This window comes from Pseudorasbora parva, chromosome 22, assembly GCF_024679245.1.
Source record: "Pseudorasbora parva isolate DD20220531a chromosome 22, ASM2467924v1, whole genome shotgun sequence".
Lineage (NCBI taxonomy): Eukaryota > Metazoa > Chordata > Actinopteri > Cypriniformes > Gobionidae > Pseudorasbora > Pseudorasbora parva.
The window spans coordinates 38,380,981-38,402,471 of NC_090193.1; the positions used below are offsets into that span (position 1 = coordinate 38,380,981).

General features: G+C 36.6%; 1 protein-coding gene and 1 long non-coding RNA gene across 5 annotated transcripts in view; both read left to right on the top strand.

Annotated features, from left to right (window-relative positions):
- Positions 1–1,156: 1,156 nt before the first annotated feature.
- LOC137058139 (uncharacterized) lies at positions 1,157–10,743 on the top strand. Of its 3 annotated transcripts, none has more exons than XR_010900601.1 (5): positions 1,157–1,558; positions 1,818–1,896; positions 3,684–4,091; positions 5,472–5,592; positions 9,883–10,743. It is a non-coding gene; the product is annotated as an uncharacterized lncRNA (long non-coding RNA). The 3 variants fall into 3 exon arrangements; XR_010900602.1 differs by lacking the exon at positions 9,883–10,743 and having other exon boundaries at positions 3,684–3,877; positions 3,959–4,091; positions 5,472–5,609; XR_010900600.1 differs by lacking the exon at positions 9,883–10,743 and having other exon boundaries at positions 5,472–5,609.
- A 2,669-nt stretch (positions 10,744–13,412) lies between these two features.
- shroom2b (shroom family member 2b) overlaps positions 13,413–21,491 on the top strand; it is a 51,370-nt gene continuing 43,291 nt past the window's right edge. For both annotated transcript variants that reach the window (XM_067431164.1, XM_067431165.1), the window contains exons 1-2: positions 13,413–13,799; positions 20,834–20,982. In XM_067431164.1, the coding sequence (XP_067287265.1) occupies positions 13,596–13,799; positions 20,834–20,982 (353 nt within the window). In that variant the 5' untranslated portion in view covers positions 13,413–13,595. The remainder of the gene's footprint in view (positions 13,800–20,833; positions 20,983–21,491) is intronic.

Genomic DNA, 21,491 nt, shown 5'->3' on the forward strand with positions numbered 1-21,491 from the left:
AACAGATGGATGGATAGATAGCATGGCCATAATAAAGTGTACTACAACATTTTTGCACATGCACACAAAAAATAAATATGTATGTGCACAGATAGAAGCGTGTTTTATAAACATCAGTAATAGTACATCCGATTTGTATCATTTTGGGCTGTAGGCTATTGTATATTGGGTTTAATGCTCAGAGCGATTCAATTAATCTGTTTCAAAATGTATGATAATGCACTCGCATTTGGAAATGTTGAATATTTAATGGCATCAATGAAAGCGAACAGTGGGTGAAGAATCAATGCGGTGAGTTGAAAGCGATCTGTTCTCTGTCAGAGATGGTATGGGGTCTCTCGGGGCTTTAGCCTCTTTAAAAGCCTTCCAGATGGGGTCACAGCTCCTCAGTTATCATTCAAATCTCCAGCATATTAGTGACACCAATATGGCATATCTCTTCTGACACTACATGTGTGAGGGAAATAAATAAATGGATGGATGGATAGATAGATGGAACAATGAATGGATGGATGGAATAATAGATAGATGGATGGATGGATGGATGGATGGATGGATGGATGGATGGAAATATAGATCAATGGATAGATAGATAGATAGATGGATGGATGGATGGTTAGATAGTAGAACAATTGATGGATAGAAAAAAAGATGGATGGATAGAAATGATTGATGGATAGAAATGATAGATACATGGATAAAATGATGGATGGGTGGATGGATGGATGGAACAATGGATAGATAGATAGATAGATAGATAGATAGATAGATAGATAGATAGATAGATAGATAGATAGATAGATAGATAGATAGATAGATAGATAGATAGATAGATAGATAAATGGATGGATAGATGGATAGATTGATATATGATAGATAGATGGTTAGATAGATAGAACAATTGATGGATAGAACAAAAGATGGATGGATAGAAATGATAGATACATGGATAATAGGATGGATGGATGGATGGATGGATGGATGGATGGATGGATGGATGGATGGATAGATTGATTGATATATGATAGATAGATGGTTAGATAGATAGAACAATTGATGGATAGAACAAAAGATGGATGGATAGAAATGATAGATACATGGATAAAATGATGGATGGATGGATGGATGGATGGATGGATGGATGGATGGATGGATGGATGGATGGATGGATGGATAGATAGATAGATAGATAGATAGATAGATAGATAGATAGATAGATAGATAGATAGATAGATAGATAGATAGATAGATAGATAGCATATACATGTACACCAAAAATAAATATGTATGTGCACAGATAGAAACGTGTTTTATAAACATTATTATATAGTACATCCGATTTGTCTCATATCTCTTCTGACACTGCATGTGTGAGGGACATGAATGTCTGGGCCAGCTGCTCAGAGAGCCGTCCCGATGCCTGAGACGCTGCGGAGCACCGGGTCGCCAGAGACGGCGGAGCATCAATAGCATGCCTTCTAAAAAAAGATGCAGCACGGGCTATAAATAGACGTGTTAATATGGAGAGGATACCCTGCTTTTGTTATCTCAAACACAGGCACGTATCCATGTGGAATTAATTGTGGAAGTAAAATCTTAATAAATTAATATTTATTTTTTATTATTAGTGTTTATTAGTGTTTAATACTAAAGAAAACATTTGAGTGTAAATTCTTAATGATTATAGCTGATGTAGAGACAAACTAATATCAGAGAATATCAACAAAATACATTTAGGGCAGCAATGCATTGCAAGAGCTATATGTGTGTAATGTACAGTACAAATGCAAAAAAAGCATCACTACACATCTCTCTAGGGGAGGCTAGTGGTTGCCGTGGTTACCGGCACAAATGGCGACTGACGTCAGGCGAGGAGGATCTCCACGGAGAGGAGCGGCAAGTTAAACATAATACATTATTGCACATTTATATGAAAGATATACAAATGCTGTATATGAGAGTGAAAAAGAGATGCACGCAAAAACAAGATATGATGGAGTGCAAACCAGTAGCATCAATTAACCCAAAGCCCGCTGTTATATTTTATTCACACATTTCTAACCCCTCTGAATGATTAAAACGTTGCTGAAAAACCTGTTGTACACAATCTGCACAAGCCTTCTGTCGTCTGATTGATAGTTCATGTTTTTTAGCAAGTAAAAGCCTTTTTAGTGTAAAATGTACACTTACTGGACTAACTTTTTTAGACAAATCATGATCAAATTAGTATCAAAAACACAGATCAGACATAACATTATGATCGGTGACGTGAATAACACGGATGATCTCTTCATCTCCTGTTAATGGGTGGGATATATTAGGCAGCAAGTGAACATTTTGTCCTCAAAGTTGATGTGTTAGAAGCAGGAGAAATGGGCAAGCGTAAGGATTTGAGCGAGTTTGACAAGGGCCAGATTGTGACGGCTAGGCGACTGGGTCAGAGCATCTCCAAAACTGCAGCTCTTGTGGGCTGTTCCCGGTCTGCAGTGGTCAGTATCTATCAAAAGTGCTCCAAGGAAGGACCAGTGGAGAACCGGCCACAGGGTCATGGGCGGCCAAGGCTCATTGATGCACGTGGGGAGCGAAGGCTGGCCCGTGGGGTCCGATCAAACAGACGAGCTACTGGAGCTCCAACTGCTCCAGAAGTTAATGCTGGTAGTAGGACCAGTCAGGGTGGCAATGCTGACCCCGCCGAAAGCACCAACAGTGGCACGTGAGCATCAGAACTGGACCACGAAGCAATGGGAGAAGGTGGCCTGGTCTGAGGAATCACGTTTTCTTTTACATCACGTGGATTGCCGGGTGTGTGTGTGTGTGGCTTGCCTGGTGGCTGTGGCTCTTCCAGCAGGATAATGCTCCTGACACAAAGCACAAATGCTTCAGGAATGGTTTGAGGAGCACAAGAAGAGTTTGAGGCGTCGACTCGGCCTCCAGATTCCCCAGATTTCAATCCAATCGAGCATCTGTGAGATGAGCTGAACAAACAAGTCCGATCCATGGAGACCCCACCTCGCAACTTACAGGCCTAAAATGATCTGCTGCTAACATCTTGGTGCCAGATACCACAGCACACCTTCAGGGGTCTAGTGGAGTCCATGTCTCGACGGGTCAGGGGTGTTTTGGCAGCAAAAGGGGGACCAACACAATATTAAAATAGGTCTTAATGTTATGCCTGATCGGTGTATGATCATCTGGCTTCGAGGTTAATTTATTTGTTCATCTCTCAGTCATCACTGTATTGCATTGCATTATATATTTTAAAACTAAGTATTTAAATGTCTTACTAAAGCATATTATTGGGAGATATAGAGTGACAACTGATATTAATATGTATTTTATGTAAGTTTTTTTTTTATTATAGTGTTATAAAGGTCATTGATTTACATTACAAGCTTTTAATATCAGCATAAAGTTTAATAATTGAATTTAAAATTTAATATATTTATAAATAGCAGCATAAAGTTGAGCTGTTTTTATTACTCCATGTTCTCACTATGTCAGACTATATGAGCCATAAAAGTCTAATGCATCAAATGTGATGCTTGACAAAATCACATATGCAAATTTTAGATGGTTTCCATTCTTTTTTTTTTAAATATATCTTTCAGATTATTATTTCCTCGTATGTCAGGCTTTGTAGGGTTAAAAACGCAGTGTATATAAACTGATATTATATTCTGCAGTTCTTCTGTGGCTCAGTGGAGGGCACTGCGATCTCACAGTACAGGACATCTGCTTCCTTTGCACAAGACTGTCCGGCATTTGGACATTTGCAGAAATGGACGTCCTGATGAACTGACTTTCCTTCCTCCTCCAGGTCAAAGGTCGCAGCCAGCGTTGAGTCCTTTGCATTCACAGGAATGATGCAAAATTGAAGGCAAGCCTTTTAATCACATTCTCTTAGATTCTCATCATTCATGTTTAATGTGTACCTGTGTGAGTTTCTCTTTTCCCTCAGGTCTTTCTAGGGATTGTTGTTTTTTTCTTCTGTTTAGAAAGACAGAGAACATGGCCATGATGACATGAGGCTTTGGATACAAACGTCTACTAAATGTGACCCTGGAGCACAAAACCAGTCATAAAACGCACCGGTATATTTGTATACATTACATTGTATGGGTCAAAATGATCCATTTTTCTTTTATGCCAAAAATCATTAGGATATTATGTAAAGATCATGTTCCATGAAGATATTTTATACATTTCCTACCGTAAATGTATACAAAAAATATGTAGTAAGTAGTAATATGCATTGCTAAGACTTCATTTGGACAACTTTAACCTGTTAACTCTCTCTGGCCCACCGGTGGGCCCATTTGCCATTGCATGTTTAAAACAATTATATCCTATATTTATCCTGATTTAATGTTGACAAACTATATATCATTTGAAAGCTTGCGGACTCAATATTCATCCTGTGAAAACCGTTTTGAAATCGGACCTTGTGTTACCATGGAAACGGTGCTCTAAATTATTCTAGCGGGTTCCTCCCCAAGTGGCGTCGTCATGTTTCATATTTATTTAACTACTTTATAATAAAAACCTTTTCTAATCTTGACAAAACACATATCGTCGGAAAGGTCTGAGTCTCACGGTTCTATATCTGCAAACTGTTTTGTGATATTTGGACAAAAATATATACATTTGAGACAGGAAATTGCATTTAAAAAATCTATGGAATTTCAATGACACCTGGTGGCTATTTGTGGTACAACGCCTAAACAAACTCTCGTATGGGAACTTCAATTTTTTTGATATCAACTTCAAATTTGGAGCACAAATTGATTAGACATATGGCTTTGATTTGATAGTAATTTTAGAGTACAAATTATTTTGTAACATATATTTTATATTAAATATTAAATATCTAGTACAGTATATTTGATTTACAGTAAATTTAAACTTCCATAACTTTTTTATACTTTAATTTTTTTTAAGTGATTTCACTTGAGCAATTCTCTGCTAACTGTCTTCTTTAAAATGAGACCAAACTATGGTATAGCCAAAATTATGGCTATATTCCAAAGCATTCTTGAATTGCAACCATTTAAATTTAGATAGTGAATTTTCATGTATATTTTCAAAAAGGGGGGTGACAGTTAACAGGTGAAAGGTGATTTTCTCAATATTTAGATTTTTTTTTTTTTTTTTTGCACACTCAGATTTACAAGTAATAATAATAAGTTTTATTTATATAGTGCCTTTCCTAAGCTCAAGGACGCTTCACAATAACAGTAAATAACAGTGGACATTTGCCCAGTCCATGAGTGATTGCAGTTGCAAATCGCACTACATTTACAATACAACATGAAAAACATAGGTATCTATGGTATCAAATAGTTGTATCTTGGACAAATATTATCCTATCCTAACAAACAATACATTAATGGAAAGCTTATTTATTCAGCTGATGATGATGTATACATCTCAATTTCAAAAAATGGACTCTTATGACTTGTTTTGTTGTCCAGGGTCACAAATGTAAAGCAGACTCACATCCTCATCATCCAGAGAGCTGCACAGATCAACAGCAGAGCGATGAGAGTCAGGAGTGTGACGATTCCCGCTCTCTCATTCATCACATCTGGAGCTGTAAATATCCATCAGTTTCACATCCACACAACCACACACGGATCAAGAGATTCTCATCAGTATGGCAAGCAGTTTTACCTTTAGTCATGATATCAACAATTGAATTTCAACTAGTAAAAACTCTAATTCTTGATATCAGTCATTATATTTTCACTCGTGAAATTTCACCATAGACAGCCATTCAAATTCCTGATATCAATATAATTTCAGATATCTAAAAATGCTTTCTTACTAGTAACAATAACATTCATGATATCAGAAATGAACATTGTCACCAGTGGCAATTCAATTGTTGATATCAAAAATGAAATGTTTTATTAGTAGCAATTAAGTTGTTGATATCAGGAATTGAATTTGAATGCTTTCCACAAAAAAACAAAACTAAATTATGGTTAATTCAAGAGCAATACTGCTCATATGTATAGTTTTTCTATTTTCCTCCTTTTTTTATTGTATTGCATCTAGTTTATTTTAATTTCTTTTTTAACAGTGTTAGTCTGTATTATTAAATAGCCTCATTAGGGTCAAGTGTTGTGAATTAGCTTTAGCTAGAAACACTACGATGCAAACATCAGATGAATGTTCAAGTTTATCTATGTTTTTTTTTGTATCTGTCCCTATCCAAATAAACTAAAGAAAGAAATGGCAGCCTATGATAGCATTTCACTTGTGAAAATATAATTACTGATATCAAGAATTAGCATTTTAAAGGGGGGGGTGAAACACTCAGTTTCAGTCAATCTCACGTCAATCTTGAGTACCTATAGAGTAGTATTGCATCCTTCATATCTCCGAAAAGTCTTTAGTTTTATTATATTTATAAAAGAAATATGGGCTGTACCGAGTCTTTCCGGAAAAAAACGAGCGGCTGGAGGCGTATCGAGTGGGCGGAGCTAAAGAATGACGAGCGTGCAGCTACAGCACGAGAGCTTCTGAAAGCTGACATCGTCATGCATGGAAAATAAAACGTTACCCTAAATAAACCATGGTTATCAATCAGATTTGATCCAGAATCAATCTGAGGCTGAAATAAATTGAACAGGAGAAACAGCAACAGCAGGACGTCCGTCTCTGTGGTATGGACTGTATTTAGTGGCCTGTCAACATTTGTGTGTGTTTACTCGCAGTTTATGAGGACATGATTCGGTTTATGGACTATTGTATGCGACCTAACCTTAGCAGTGGCAAGCAAAACGGTTTTGCACATCAGATAGTGTATTAAAAAAACAATGGAGTAACGTTAGCGCATTTGAATGAAGAAGCACGCTTTGTGAGAACGATAGGTGAGACCTAGGTTTAGGTTTGGGTGGTTTTACAATAAACAAACTGACATATTAGTCAGCTAAACAAATGTATTTAAACACACACCATAGATCGCATGCTTCATTGATAAATTAACTAACATTATACACGATCGTGTCGTTTACTGATACACGCGACGATAGCCAACAACAGAAATTTGAAGCAGTTTTACTCACCGGCTGCTTCCAAAGCAGGACCGAACCTTTATCGCTGGGACCGCTCCGTCAAAAACACACTTCTTTGGTATGATTTGGTGAAGTCCTGACAGCAGTGACCGTGGAGATCCACTATTGCGACACGACTGAAGCGATGTTGTGAAGCTTCCCGTCATTTCTGCGTTCAAATCGGTTCAAATGCAGCGCTGCCTTCCCAGAATGCTGTGCGGGCGCATTAAAGTCGCTTGATGTCACCCATAGGAATAAAGTGGAGCACGGCGCGACAGAAGTGTTGCTCAGACTAGTGGATCTGCACCTGAGAGCAGGGCGTGCATTTCCTCTCTCGCTCTAGTCACGCGCGCGCACACCCCACCGGGAGAAGAGCCCGTACGGCCCATACAAGGACCTTCCGTTCTATTAGGGCTGGGCGATATGGCCCAAAAAAAAATCCCCGATTTTTTCACCAAAAATTCGATTTACGATTTAAAACGATTTTTTTTTTCCCCCTACTTAAAATCAATCTGCAGATGACAAAGAAATTATTCAAAACAAGTTTTAACTTTATTTTGTTTAGGTAAAATTAAATATTTGCGGCTTGGTAGAGTGTGAATAACCCCCGACTATTCCACAGTATAAATGGGCACCATATCTTTTGCAATATACAGTATACATATCAAAGGTTTATGAATTGATATGCAGATAACTTTTATTAACAACAGTAGTGTGCAAAAGAAGTATAGGGAAAATTTAAATGTTATGCTCTTATTAAATATAGATTAGCATTGTTTTAGTCTCACACTGAACTTACCGACAGCTTCAGTGATTATTAAAGGAGCTCTTTACTTGTTTTCTGTGTAATTTAGTCACAATTTGAAGAAAAGTTTAGTTTTTCCTGAGACTTTGTGACTTTGTACTTTTCTCCATACATTAGGGAGTGGAAATCGCTAATAAATCAATAAGTGCTCTTCTGCTGGTTATAGTGGTGGGCATTTAATATCTTTTTTAAATAAAAATGCTACAGAAAATATGCTAGATAAAAAAAGCTAGATAAATGGATTACACATTTTTAAAAAATAAACTAAAAAAAACATTCCACTTTTTCTTTCACAAGACCCCTTTAAACTTTTAGTTTTACAAACCATCACATTAAAAATAACATTACAATCGGATATTTAGAGCTTTGAAGTGCTGGAAATAAGTGTGGAGCTCTTGAAAACCACTGGAAAGTGCTTGAATTTCAATCTCAAAAGGTTGTACGAATCCTGAGATAAATAATGACAACAACAACAACAACATTAAATCCATGTGGTGTTACTACAGTAAATCATGATGAACGTTGGTGATTTGTGACTGAAACCCCTGACCTTCGCTCAGCTCTGTTTGATCTGATATCTGTGGTTTATAACAGAATTCTTATAACAGAATCGCTTCCACTAGATCTTGCAGTAGCGATGGTATTAATTCTGTGGTGAATTTAAACGCTCTCTCACTGGATCACCAGCGCTGTGTATCGAGCCTGTCACGAGATGCGTTAGTGTCAGCGCAGCTTTAAATGAGTAGCGCCTAGCGCGGTTCCGTTCAGACTTCAAACACACTTTGCAGCGGGGTATTGTTACGAATGACACTGTATGTTGTTAGACGCTATCCTTGTTTTTCGTGTATCTGTGTGGCAAACGCGCGCGGGGAGTGCTGAGCCATTACGGGAGCCCAGAGGGGAGCGTCGGCGGATTTTAAAGAGAAAACCGATTTTCATTCACAAAAATCGTCGTAAACTAAAAACTCGAATTAATCCATAAAATCGATTTATCGCCCAGCCCTACGTTCTATTAACGTCAAGTCGACCCATACTCGAAAAAAAACTCTCCGAAACTTGTGAGAAACCGGAAGGAGTATTTTTGACTCAGAAATACTCCATCAAACGTCCAACATTAGTTTTTGAAACTTTGTCTATGTTTAGGATGGGAATCCAAGTCTTTAACAGTGTAAAAAGCTCAGTATGCATGAAACACCTGTGAATGAATAAAAGTCAAAATGGCTTGCCGTATTGTTACTAGTAAAACATTTCATTTTTGACATCAAAATGTTAATATCTGATATGATCGATCTGATTGTGACTTGTAAGAATGCCATTTTAGATATCTGAAATTACTCTCCCATATCAGAAATACATTTACAGATATCGGAAATAACATTTGTACTAGTTGAAATGTAATTCTTGGTATCAAAACTAGCCAAGTAAAAATCTAATTTCTGATATCAAAATTGGCATTGTAACGAGTGAAAATTTAATTGTTGATATCAAGAATTCATATCCCGGGAATGACTAAAAGCCGAAACTACTTGCACTGCAAAAAATGCTTCTCTTACTTAGTATTTTTGTTTCTAATCAAAATATCTAAAAATTCTTACATTGAGAAACATTTACTAGACAATAAAACGTATTGTCTTGTTTTGGGAAAAAATAACTTAAAATTAAGAGCCTTTGAAATGCTGAAAATAACCAAAATAATCTGCCAATGGGGTAAGAAAAATAATCTTGTTTTCTGTTTGAATTAACATTATTTTTCTTACCTCATTGGCATATTATTTAGCTTATTTTAAGCAAAAACTGTCTTAATTTTGAGTTATTTTCCCCAAAACAAGACAATTACTTTTGCGTGTCTACTGCCGTATGTGTCCTCACTCACGGTTGACACCGAGGAGCGTCTCGGCCGAGCGTCTTGATTGAAAGCTCTCCAGCGCACATGAGTATAGGCCCGAATCCATGCGGCTCACCGCTGAAACAAGCAGTGCATTTCGGGAATGATTCAAGCACCTCTCGTTCTTCCACCAGATGAAGGAGCTTTCGCCGGCGGTCGCAGGGCAGCTGGTTTTACAGGTCAGTGTGACCTTCTGACCTTCAGTCACACACTCAGAGTCGACCGTCACCTGAAGAGCTAATAAAACACACGTCTCTATATAAAGAATGGAAAGAGAAGATTCAAACCAAGTGAAAGTTTAGCTAATGGAGATATATTTACCTGTGACATACAGTACAGAGAGTTCAGATGGAATCGTTAAGTTAAAAGTAGAGTTTCCTTTTCTGTAAGTGAAGCTCATGTAATATGTGCCAGCGTCTCTTTTAGATCATTAATTGTTAGGTCACAGTTATGGTGATCATTTCTATATATATACCGGGAGTCCTTCCTATGATCTGCAACTGTTTCTCCATCATTTGATCTGTGTGTCCATAACATTGATTGAAATGTATACCCATCAGGATATTTACAACTGGACCGTAGAGACACAGACGATCCTGTAGGAGCACAATTTGGAAAGTGAGTGAGAACGTGAACATTTAAAGCAGCACTAGGTAACTTTTCAACCTTCATAATATATTTTCAAGACTCTTGTGATGATAAATCGACTAACAATAGGTTGAATGACACGTCTGCCATAGCCTGACAGGGTCTGTATCGTTTTTAATCGTACTTTTAAACTTCGGGTTTCGGGTAGTAACCCGAGAACAAAAAGAACTACAAAATTCGACTGCTTTACGGCATATACGTCACTTCCACCAACACCCACACTTCCTTACATTCGGACGTGCGAGCCCAACTTTGTTCGTCGGATAATATAGTCATGTCCGAAGCAGCAGAGACAAATAAGAAAGCAAAGGTTTTGTTGGAGGAAAGCAATAAGAGGAAACGAAAAAGTGCTGTGATTAAAGGCAGGACGAGGGTCAACATGTGACCAGCGTTTGCTCGTCGGCGTGAGCTGAAGGAGGCGTGCCCGACCGATGCTGTCCTGCTTGTTACGGTGATTACCGACCACTCAAACATTGAACTGAAGTATCATATAGATTCTGTAAAACGCTAACCAATAGACTACTATAATGACGCTGGCTTGTAAACGTGAGCATCGTGATTATTTGCCGTTTGAAAAAAATAAAATCCATGAAATTATATTAATATGACATGCTGAAACATAAGCCACTGACTGTACCTGGGATGAAGACATTTCACACGCGCCGCCAGAAGAACACCTGCATGTGAACTCCTCCTGCAGTGTTCAGGGGAACTGTTAGTGCTGCACCGACCCGCGGGACGCTTTTATGAAGTTATTTGGCCCGCACCGCACCACTGTATATATTTTTAACAACCCGCCCCGCACCCGCGACCATTAAACAGACATATGGGGTCCGCGGGTTATGAGACGACCCGCGCATCACTAGCTCAGGGCTATCAGGGCTGTCATGTCAACAAATGCACGCGCGATGGCATCCCCTGATGTAGGACGACAGAGCTTACGACAGTAGGGGGACCCCGAGAGCAAAAGTTACCCAGTGCTGCTTTAAAGTCAGGGTATTTTTATAGCACTGGAGATTTTACAAGAAGACAACAGAGACGTGAATGGAGGAGTCCTACCTTTCAGATGCAGCAGAAACGACACGAGGAGTGAATATTTGGGGTTCATTGCAGATTCACCTGAAGTTATGAATCAATGTGGTTTGAGTTCAGAAGGATTCCTTGATGTGGAAGTGAACGTCTCCACATTAGTCAAGCCTCAATATAAAAGCTGAATGATGATTAAATATGGGAAAAATGGGAAACCCCAACTGAACACAAAATGAGGAACAAGCCGCTGACACATTCTGCCGTTATACAGCTGAAGTAACAGATTGCATTGAGTTCTGTTAAATCATATGAATCATATGTCCTTATTCTTAGGAACTCAAGCTTCTGTGACATCAGTCAATAGAGTTTGGATGAAAATGCTCCTTTATTTGAGCATAACACTGAGAAAAACTGTTCTGCAATACATCTGGGCTTCATTTGGTCATTTCTACACCAGACAGCGGAACTGCTACTTCTGTCTATTCATTAAACCTCCACATTCATTCATTCATTCATTCATTCATTCATTCATTCATTCATTCATTCATTCATTCATTCATTCATTCATTCATTCATTCATTCATTCATTCAATTCAATTCATTGCTGGTTTGGTCATATAAACAAATCAAATACATTCAATAAATGTTAAATATTTAAAAGAATTTGCACCTATATGTGTGTTTTATTTATTTTTCATAAAATACATTCAATAAAAAGATTTTGCACCTTTATATGTTTGTTTTTAATTTATTTATTGTTGCTGGTTTGATTAAACAAATAAAATACATTCAATAAATGCTAAATATTTAAAAGATTTTGCAATAGGCTTGGTCAAATAAATAAATAAATACATTCCTATACATGTTAAATATTTAAAAGAATTAGCACCTTTATGTGTATATATTTATTGTTACTGGTTTGATCAAATAAATATATAAAATATATTCAATAAATGTTTAATATTTAAAATCATTTACTCCTTTATATGTTTGTTTATTTATTTTTGATAAAATTTATTCAATAAATGTTAAAAATATTTTAAAAAAATGTGCACCTTTATATTTATTTATTGTTGCTACACTGTAAAAAAATTATGTTCAATAAGTTATGACAACGTATGTTTTTACATTGTTTTAACTCATCAAAATAAGTTAAGAAATGTTAAACTTGTTTTTATTAGTTATACAAGATGTAACTCATTTTTTAAAGTCAGTTTAACATAATTTAAGTATAAATAACTTAAACATCCAAGTCGATTGTACTTAAAAAGTTCAAAATTTGCCTTTTTTTTACAGTGTACACTTTAAAAAAACTGAGAAAACGTAAAAGTTTAAGGCAACCAGCGGCAGAACATTTTTGAGTTTTCTCAACTTAGGGTCAATAGTTGTACAAACTTTGTTTGAGTCATCTCAACTTTTTTCATGTTAAATAGTTTAATAAACTTTAAAAGCCGAATTTGTTATTCAAAACATAAGTTTGTTTTTTCTACAGTGTGGTTTGTTCTAATAAATACATAAAATATATTCAATACATTTTTTTTAAAAATCCACCTTTATATGTTTATTTATTTGTGCTGTTTTGGTAAAATAAATACATAAAATAAATAAATGTTACGGAGGCCTATTTAATATGGACATATACGTGTGTGTGTGTGAGTGTGAGTGTGTTTGTCCTTGCTTATATTACATTAAGGGGACCAAAGGATAGCAAAACCTGCGATCACCAGCCAGCGGTCCCCACTTTTCAGAAGGCTTATAAATCGTACAGGATGAGGTTTTTTTTTTTTTGGTTTTGTTGAGAAAGTAAAAATGCAGAATGTTTCCTGTGATGGGTAGGTTAGAGATAGGGACAGTGTGTGTGCGCGCGCATTTATTCTGATATTTGTTCTAAAATGTATTTCTTTAATATATTTTAACGTTACAATAAGGGAAGTTGATGTGCCCAACAGGTGGCGCTGCTCTTCTGATCCCGATGGAGTTAGGAGTTTGAGCATGTCGAACAGTTTGAGCTGAAACTACAGACGCCACAGCCGGACTGAGTGACACACGCCGGGCATTCAGCGACTCGGCGACTCGCGCTGATATCTGGAGCGCGGACGCTGTTCGACTCTCACTGTGGAGCCGAGATTACACACAATGAGAGGAAGCTCGCCGGAGAGTTAATGAAGCCATGGAAGCTGTGCGTGCCAGAGCGGACTGTGGAGTTCCAGCAGGAGAACACAAGTCAGTGGATCATCTCGAAGAGGAGGATGAGGAGAAGAAGGATGGAGGAGGAGGTGAAGAGCTGATGGAGTTCCAGCTGAGTGGAGGCTCGCCGTGGGGGTTCACTCTCAGAGGAGGACTGGAGTATCGCGAGCCGCTCATCATCACCAAGGTAGCCTACTTCATTCGCAACACACACACACACACACACACACACGCCACCATAGTCAACATTTAAACCTTGAAAATAAGGGAGATTTCCCGGAATCCACCCCCAAAATAAGGGATTTTTTAAACACAATTCTTACCCACAAAAAAGCACTAATAGTCTGACTAACCACTAGCCTATCCCTAAACCTACCCATCACAGAAACATACAAAACAACAGATTTAAATAAAAACTTGTTTTGGCCGATTTATAAGCCTTTTTAACTAGTGAGGACCAGTCCAATGTCCTCACTAGTGAGTTGTTTTCATATTTTACTATATAAGTGAGGACATTTGGCGCTCAGAAGTATTGTCAAACAAGGAACACACACACACACACAGATAATGATATTTCATGTGAGTACTTTTGTGCATGTATATGATAATCAACCCCCATCCTAAAATATGAAAGGCAGCTATATGTAATTAATGCTGTGGAAAAATTAATATAATAGATATGTGTAAAATATCACTTGGAAAATATTTTGTTTTTGTCGTGTTTTATTCTTTAATTATACAAATGTAATTTAATATGTGAATATTATATTCATATACTTTTAATTTATTTGGATATATTAATATATTGTTTTTCTTTTAATTTAATTATTTGCATTTTTATAATTGTATATATTTTTAAATCTATTATTATTTATTTATATATGTGTAAATATTACTTAAATATTGAGTATCTATTAATTTGCATTAAGTTTTTTTCTACTCACTACTTCTAGATTATTTATTTTAGTTTAATTTTGTTGTTTGTTTGTTTATTTGTATTTACTTTTTTAAATTATTTTTATATATTACAATACATTTATATATTCATATATTGTATAATTTATTTATTTTAATCAAAATTATGTATTTAATATTTTTGTTATTATTGTTGTTATTATTATTTAAGTTTTTTGTGTTTTATTACTTATTTTAATTGTATAAATGTAATTTCATCTATTATATATATATATTTCAATATATTAATAGATGTTTTAAGTCAGTCTTTGTGATGTTTATCATTTTATATACTTTTTATAAAATTTTAGTCTTTATCATTATTATTAACATAAATATTACTTCTTATAAAATGTTTAGTTTTGTTGCATTAAGTTTTTTTTCTACTCACTACTTGTCTATTTGCTTTATATGTGTGTGTGTGTGTGTGTGTACTGTATGTTACTGAACATCCCTTCTCTATTGTGTGTTTGGGGTGAAAATATGATAGACCACAAAAATCTTGAAAGAGCTCCATCTTCATCCTATGGGAGTGAGGAGCTGATGACGTTCAGCTTGTGGATGAATTTGGGGATGATTTGGCGATGTGTTATGATACTTCAGGCTTTTAATAATGCGTCGAGAGGAGGAAAGACTAACTCACTGTGACTGTGCGATAGTGTGGAGAGCTGCAGCCTCAGAGGAGTGTGTGTGATTTGTTAGACTGATCTGAGGTCAGTGAGGAGATATTCAAACGTGACTTCAGGCCACACACCAAACAGGATGAATTTGATGTTGCATGTTTAAGAGCAAAAACCTGTAATGAATATTGGCTTATTGAAATCAAGTTGACAAAAAACGACGAGGCGGGGCTTGTGCATCAGTGGTTGATTGGCTGTTGAGATGTGGGCGTGGCACTTAAAAGCAATGTTGGGGGTAAGGCATTACAAGTAACTTGAGGGCAGGGGCGGGGCTTAAGAACACTAAATGGTTGGTGAATCCTGCACTTCATCAACATAAAGCAGTGGAAGGTCCAGTTATGACATTTTTATTAAATATTACAAGCTTAAAAAAATAGTTTTTATATAAATAAAGCATATGCAAGATTGCTGACATTGCAATTTGAACAAACAGGTTTTGTTAATTTTGATAGATTTTAATTATACAGGGTCACTGAAAGGTATATTTATTCATGTATTACACAAACACACTTGATATTTACCACTCAAACACACACATTTCCTGTGGATTTCCACCAACATTTCTGGTAGATGGTTTTTAATGTTTGAAAATGAAGAATTTAAGACATAAATATTAGTATTTTAATATTATCAGTATATTGTAAAATAAAATCAATATTATTTGTATTAAATACTTTTTATTTTACTGTGCTAGTAGTATTTATTTTATTTTTTATTTAATAACATTATTTATTATTATTATTAACTATATTAATCCAACAGCATGTGGATGGACCCACTCATTCTAGGGGGCACACTCTGGACTTGGTCATTTCCAACTCTCCTCATATTAGAAACCTCTTGGTGTATGATCTGGGTGTGTCTGACCACCAGGCCATCTCATTGGAGCTGCCACGCCCCTCTTCCCTTACCAAAGATTCCCGTCAAATTTGCTTCAGGAACCTGAAAAAGATTAACCAAGACTCTTTAACTACAGACCTTCAGCAATTCTCCTCTGTTGATCTCTCCTCAGTCTCTGAGTCGGTTGACTTCTACAACAAGTCTCTGAGCAGCCTTCTAGATCTTCACGCACCTGTCATAACTAGAATGGTCACCTTCTCGCGCTCAGCACCCTGGTACACCAGCGAACTGCGGAAGATGAAGACGGTTGGGCGCGTACTTGAGAGGCGTCTCAAGCTCTCAGGACTCACTGTTCATAGGCAAGCCTATAGAGATCATCAGAAGGCCTACGCAAGGTGTTTAAGAGATGCTCAGTCACAGTTCTACTCTAGCATCATCAACAATAACCCTGGAAACTCCAAGAAACTTTTCTCCACTATTAATCACATCCTCAAACCGCAAACTCACTCTTTTTCAGAAGCCACAGAAGAGAGGTGCAATAAGTTCATGACCTTTTTTAGGAACAAAGTAGACAACATCCACTTGCTCCTATCTAGCACCTCCGCTCTGCCTGTCCCGTCTGTTGATCCACAGCCAGGGACCTTCCAACATCTCTGCTGCTTCTCCGTCATCACACAGCTCGAGGTTGAGGACATCATCAGAAAAATGAAACCATCCACCTGTGCACTGGATCCTTTTCCTACAGCCTTGGTAAAATCTAACCTCAGTGTCTTAAGTCCATTCATTACCAAGATTATTAATAATTCCCTCCAGGCTGGCCATGTTCCTTCATCTCTTAAAACTGCTATCATCAGACCACTTCTGAAAAAACCTACTTTAGACCCAGATGTTAATGACAACTACAGGCCCATCTCCAACCTCCCATACCTCTCTAAGGTGCTGGAAAAAGTTGTTGCTGCACAGCTTCAGGTCCATTTGGAGCATAACCATCTTTATGAGAAATTTCAGTCTGGTTTCCGCTCAGGACACAGCACAGAAACAGCCTTGGTCAGGGTCACAAACGATCTTTTGATGGCGGCAGATGCTGGTTCCCCATCCCTTCTCATCCTCCTGGACTTAACTGCAGCTTTCGATACAGTTGACCATAACATCCTCCTTCACCGTTTACATTCCACCATTGGTCTCTCTGACTCGGTCCACAACTGGTTTTCTTCTTATCTCACTGGGAGAACTGAATATGTTGCGTTAGGAGAAGCTACATCCCTGTCACACAATGTCACCTGCGGTGTCCCTCAAGGCTCTGTGCTCGGACCCACCCTGTTCATACTCTACATGCTCCCCCTTGGCCGTCTCATCAACCGGCATGGGATTTCTTTTCACTGCTATGCTGATGACACTCAACTTTACTTTAGGACAAGTTCATCTCCCTCTGCTGACCTCACACCTTCCACTTTGATCACTTGCCTGGATGAGATAAAGGCGTGGATGAAGCAAAACTTTCTGCAGCTAAACAGCTCCAAAACTGAAGCTATCCTAGTCGGCACTCCACTTCAGGTCCAGAAGTCCGTTATCACCAGCATTGCTTTCTCTGATCAGGTCATTCCTCTTTCCACTTCAGTCACGAATCTGGGGGTCAGAATGGAATCACAGCTTACTTTTGAAGCGCACATCAAACACCTGTGTAAGACCTCCTTCTTCCACCTCAGAAACATTGCCAAACTTCGTCCCATTCTATCACTGGCTGATGCGGAGAAGCTTGTCCATGCCTTTATCTCCTCCAGGCTGGACTACTGCAATGCGCTCCTTATTGGCATCCCTAGCAAAAATCTCCAGAGGCTGCAGTGTATTCAGAACAGCGCTGCTAGGATCCTCATGAGGGTGCGCAAATACGACCATATCACCCCCATTCTAAAATCACTCCACTGGCTTCCTGTGTCGTTCAGGATCGAGTACAAGATCTCTCTCCTTACCCACCAGTGCATCCATGGTGATGCTCCCTCCTATCTCAAGGAACTCCTCACCACACAAACAGCCACTCGTAACCTCCGCTCTGTTTCGCTGTATCGCCTCAAAACTCCCACAGCCAATCTCCGTACTATGGGGGATCGGGCCTTCTGCTCTTCAGCCCCCAGTCTGTGGAATGCTCTCCCTGACCACCTGCGGACTCCACAGACTATAGATACTTTTAAGCGTGGTCTTAAAACCCACCTTTTTAGCAGAGCTTTTAATTGACTTTTAATTGACTTGCTACTTGTTTAATTTATTTTATTTTATTTTTCGGTTTTATTTATTTATTGTTGTTGATTGTTTTGTTTTTGTTTTTAAATTCTGTAGCACTTTGAGATTTTGTTTAATATAAAGTGCATTATAAATAAAATTTATTATTATTATTATTATTATTATTATTAAATGATAAATGATAGTTATATAGTAAATAACAACACATGTTTTTGTTGTTGTTCATATTAATATATAATCACTGATTTTCTTTAATTTTTGGACAAATTGTGCAGCGATACAAACAAGCACAGCAATTCTTAAGGCATTTAAAATGAAAATGATATGAAATTTCGATCAGGATTTGTTGATGTCGTTTGTCTGGAGTTCTGGCCTCTGCAGATTAAACCATATGACAATAAACAAACGGGATCTAATTACAATTCCCATCATTTTTTCCTGTAACTGTATCCTTTATATTATAAAGACAGTCTAGAGCTAGCAAATGAAGTTTGTGAACCTTGCGTTACTGCACTTTATCCAAAACCAGCATCTGAACCCTTACCAATGATAATCCTAAACTGATCTCAGATCAGCTGCTCTGGACTTTATGGGCTGTAATCTAAAGTTTCAAGCTCCTGAATATTTAATCTGCGCACTCGGGTTTCCAGCGCATGGCATCTGATCCGATAGGCCTCCTGCAGGCTGAAGCATCAGGCCTTTGTTCATAGCCTGTCCTCATCAAGGTCCTGTAGGCTGATGTCAGTCTGGACACAAGGCTAAATCGTCTGATAGTGTTTTCTGAACGGACAATACGTTTAAACATTACATTTGTCTTCTTAACATGCTTAAAATGGGGCTCTATGAGTATGAAATCTGTTTTATTATATCCCAGATTCTGTATTTTATAATATATGGATTCCGTTTTCAACGGTTTAATTAATGTATAAAGACCCAGTGTACACTGTAAAAAAATGTTGGTTTAAATTAAAAAAGTAAGTAACCTGGTTGCCTTAAAATTTAGAATTTATTGAAATTAGAAATTTGAGTTGATACACTAAAGGAAATTGGTTTAATAAATAGAAACTCAAAATATTAGTCATCATACATTTTTTTGATAAATCATGAAAATAGCATAAGTTTCACTGCGTCATCACACAAAAAGCCCACACAATTACCCAATGCTTACAAAATATTTTAAAAATATTTGAATAAAGATTGTCGATTCTCAAAAATGTTCATTGTATTAAATCAAATGTTTAATTTCAATTAACTTTAAAATTTTAAGGCAACCAGCTTTTTTTTTTACTGTGTAGATTTAATACAATAGATATGTGTCAAATATTAGTTTCCATAGGTTATTATAAGTTCAGTAAAGCTTTTTACTGTCGTGTGCTGGTTGATTGTTTGTATTATTCTATATTTTTGCTTGTTATTCTTTTTTTTTTCATTGTTGCACTTTGAGATTCTTCGGAGTGAAAAGTGCGTTGTAAATAAAATCTATTATTATTATTATTATTATTATTATTTTAAGTTTTTAACATTTTCCCACTCGTTATAGTACTGTACTTTGATATCTATTATTTATGTATTTTTTGCCTAGCTTATGTTTTATTTAATTTTATTATATTCAGTAAATGTGTTAAATATATTAATATATTTTATTTCTTTGAATCTAATTATTTATGCATTTTTAATCATTTGATATACTTTTTTGTTCATTTTTATTTATTATTATTTACATGTGTAAATATTGCTAAGAAAATTTTAAGTTTCTAAGTTAATTCATTTGTTTTACTTTTTTCTATCATTACTGCTAATGTTTTATTTATTTTAGTCTAATTTTGTTTAATTTATTTTGATAAAATTTAATTATTTTAATATAATTATTTTTTATAAAATGTTGTATTATTTAATTTAATTATTTGTATAAATTGAATTAAAAATAATATTTCAAAAATATATTAGAAAAAATCAAAAAGTGTAATCAATCAGCTGAATTCATACATTTTAAACATTTTCTTGACAAAAATAAGGCTGTATGAAATCTACTTTATTTATTCAGTTTTAGTTTAAAATAATAAATAATAATATATTGAAAATATAATAAAAAAAAAATTGAATCAGCTGAATACATTTGTTTAATTATTAAAAGTACGAATAGCACTGTGAATTATTTGGTAAGATATTTATTGTTTTTGTGATTTATTATTTTTTATTATGTTTAGTAAAAACTATTAAAATAGAAACCAGAATTTTTTTAAAGGAAAATTTGATACAATTTTTCCGGTTACGTATCATTCCTGAGCAGAACTTCCAGCAGACCTCAGATGGACAGAGACACAAACCACATCCGTCGCAGCTCACAGATGCTCCGTTTATAACGCTGGACATGTCAGAGATGAGCAGGAAGAGCTGCTGTTATTCCTGCTGCTCTTATCAGGGCTGGACTCTTGTGGTGAAGCAGATGTGGACGTTGTTTTTGCCTCTCCTGATGTCTTAAACTCTTTGTGTTTGTTTGTGTGTTTAGGTGGAGGACGGAAGCCGAGCAGCTCTGGGTCGACTCCAGATGGGTGATGAGATAGTCAGTGTTAACTCGGTTCTCCTCAGCGGATACAGACTGGAGGCCATTTGTCTGGTCAAGAGCTCACACAAGACCCTCTCTCTGGGAATCAAACGGTAGGATTCCCTGATAAAGTGCACTGCACGTAGCATTTCATTACCAAATATTGGATTCAGTCTTTTTGTCAACTTGTTTTTTTAAAATCAGGACAGGTTTTGTATTTATTTGATTGATAGGGCTCATTGAACTGAGCTTATATTGGTCAAAATGACCACACACACACACACACACACACACACACACACACACACACACACACACACACATACAAACTTTCACACAAACATTCTCTCTCACACACACAAACACTCATACACACACAGATACGCACACACGCGCACGCACACACACACACACACACACACCCACCCTTACCCTTAACACACTCACACATTAATACACACACACTCTCATACTAACAATAACAAACTCACACACACACACACACTCACACTCATACCCACACTCATACTCACACACACATATACACTTTTACACACACACACACACATAAATATATATATATATTTAAAACTAAAAAATATATTAAATATTTTTTTTATTA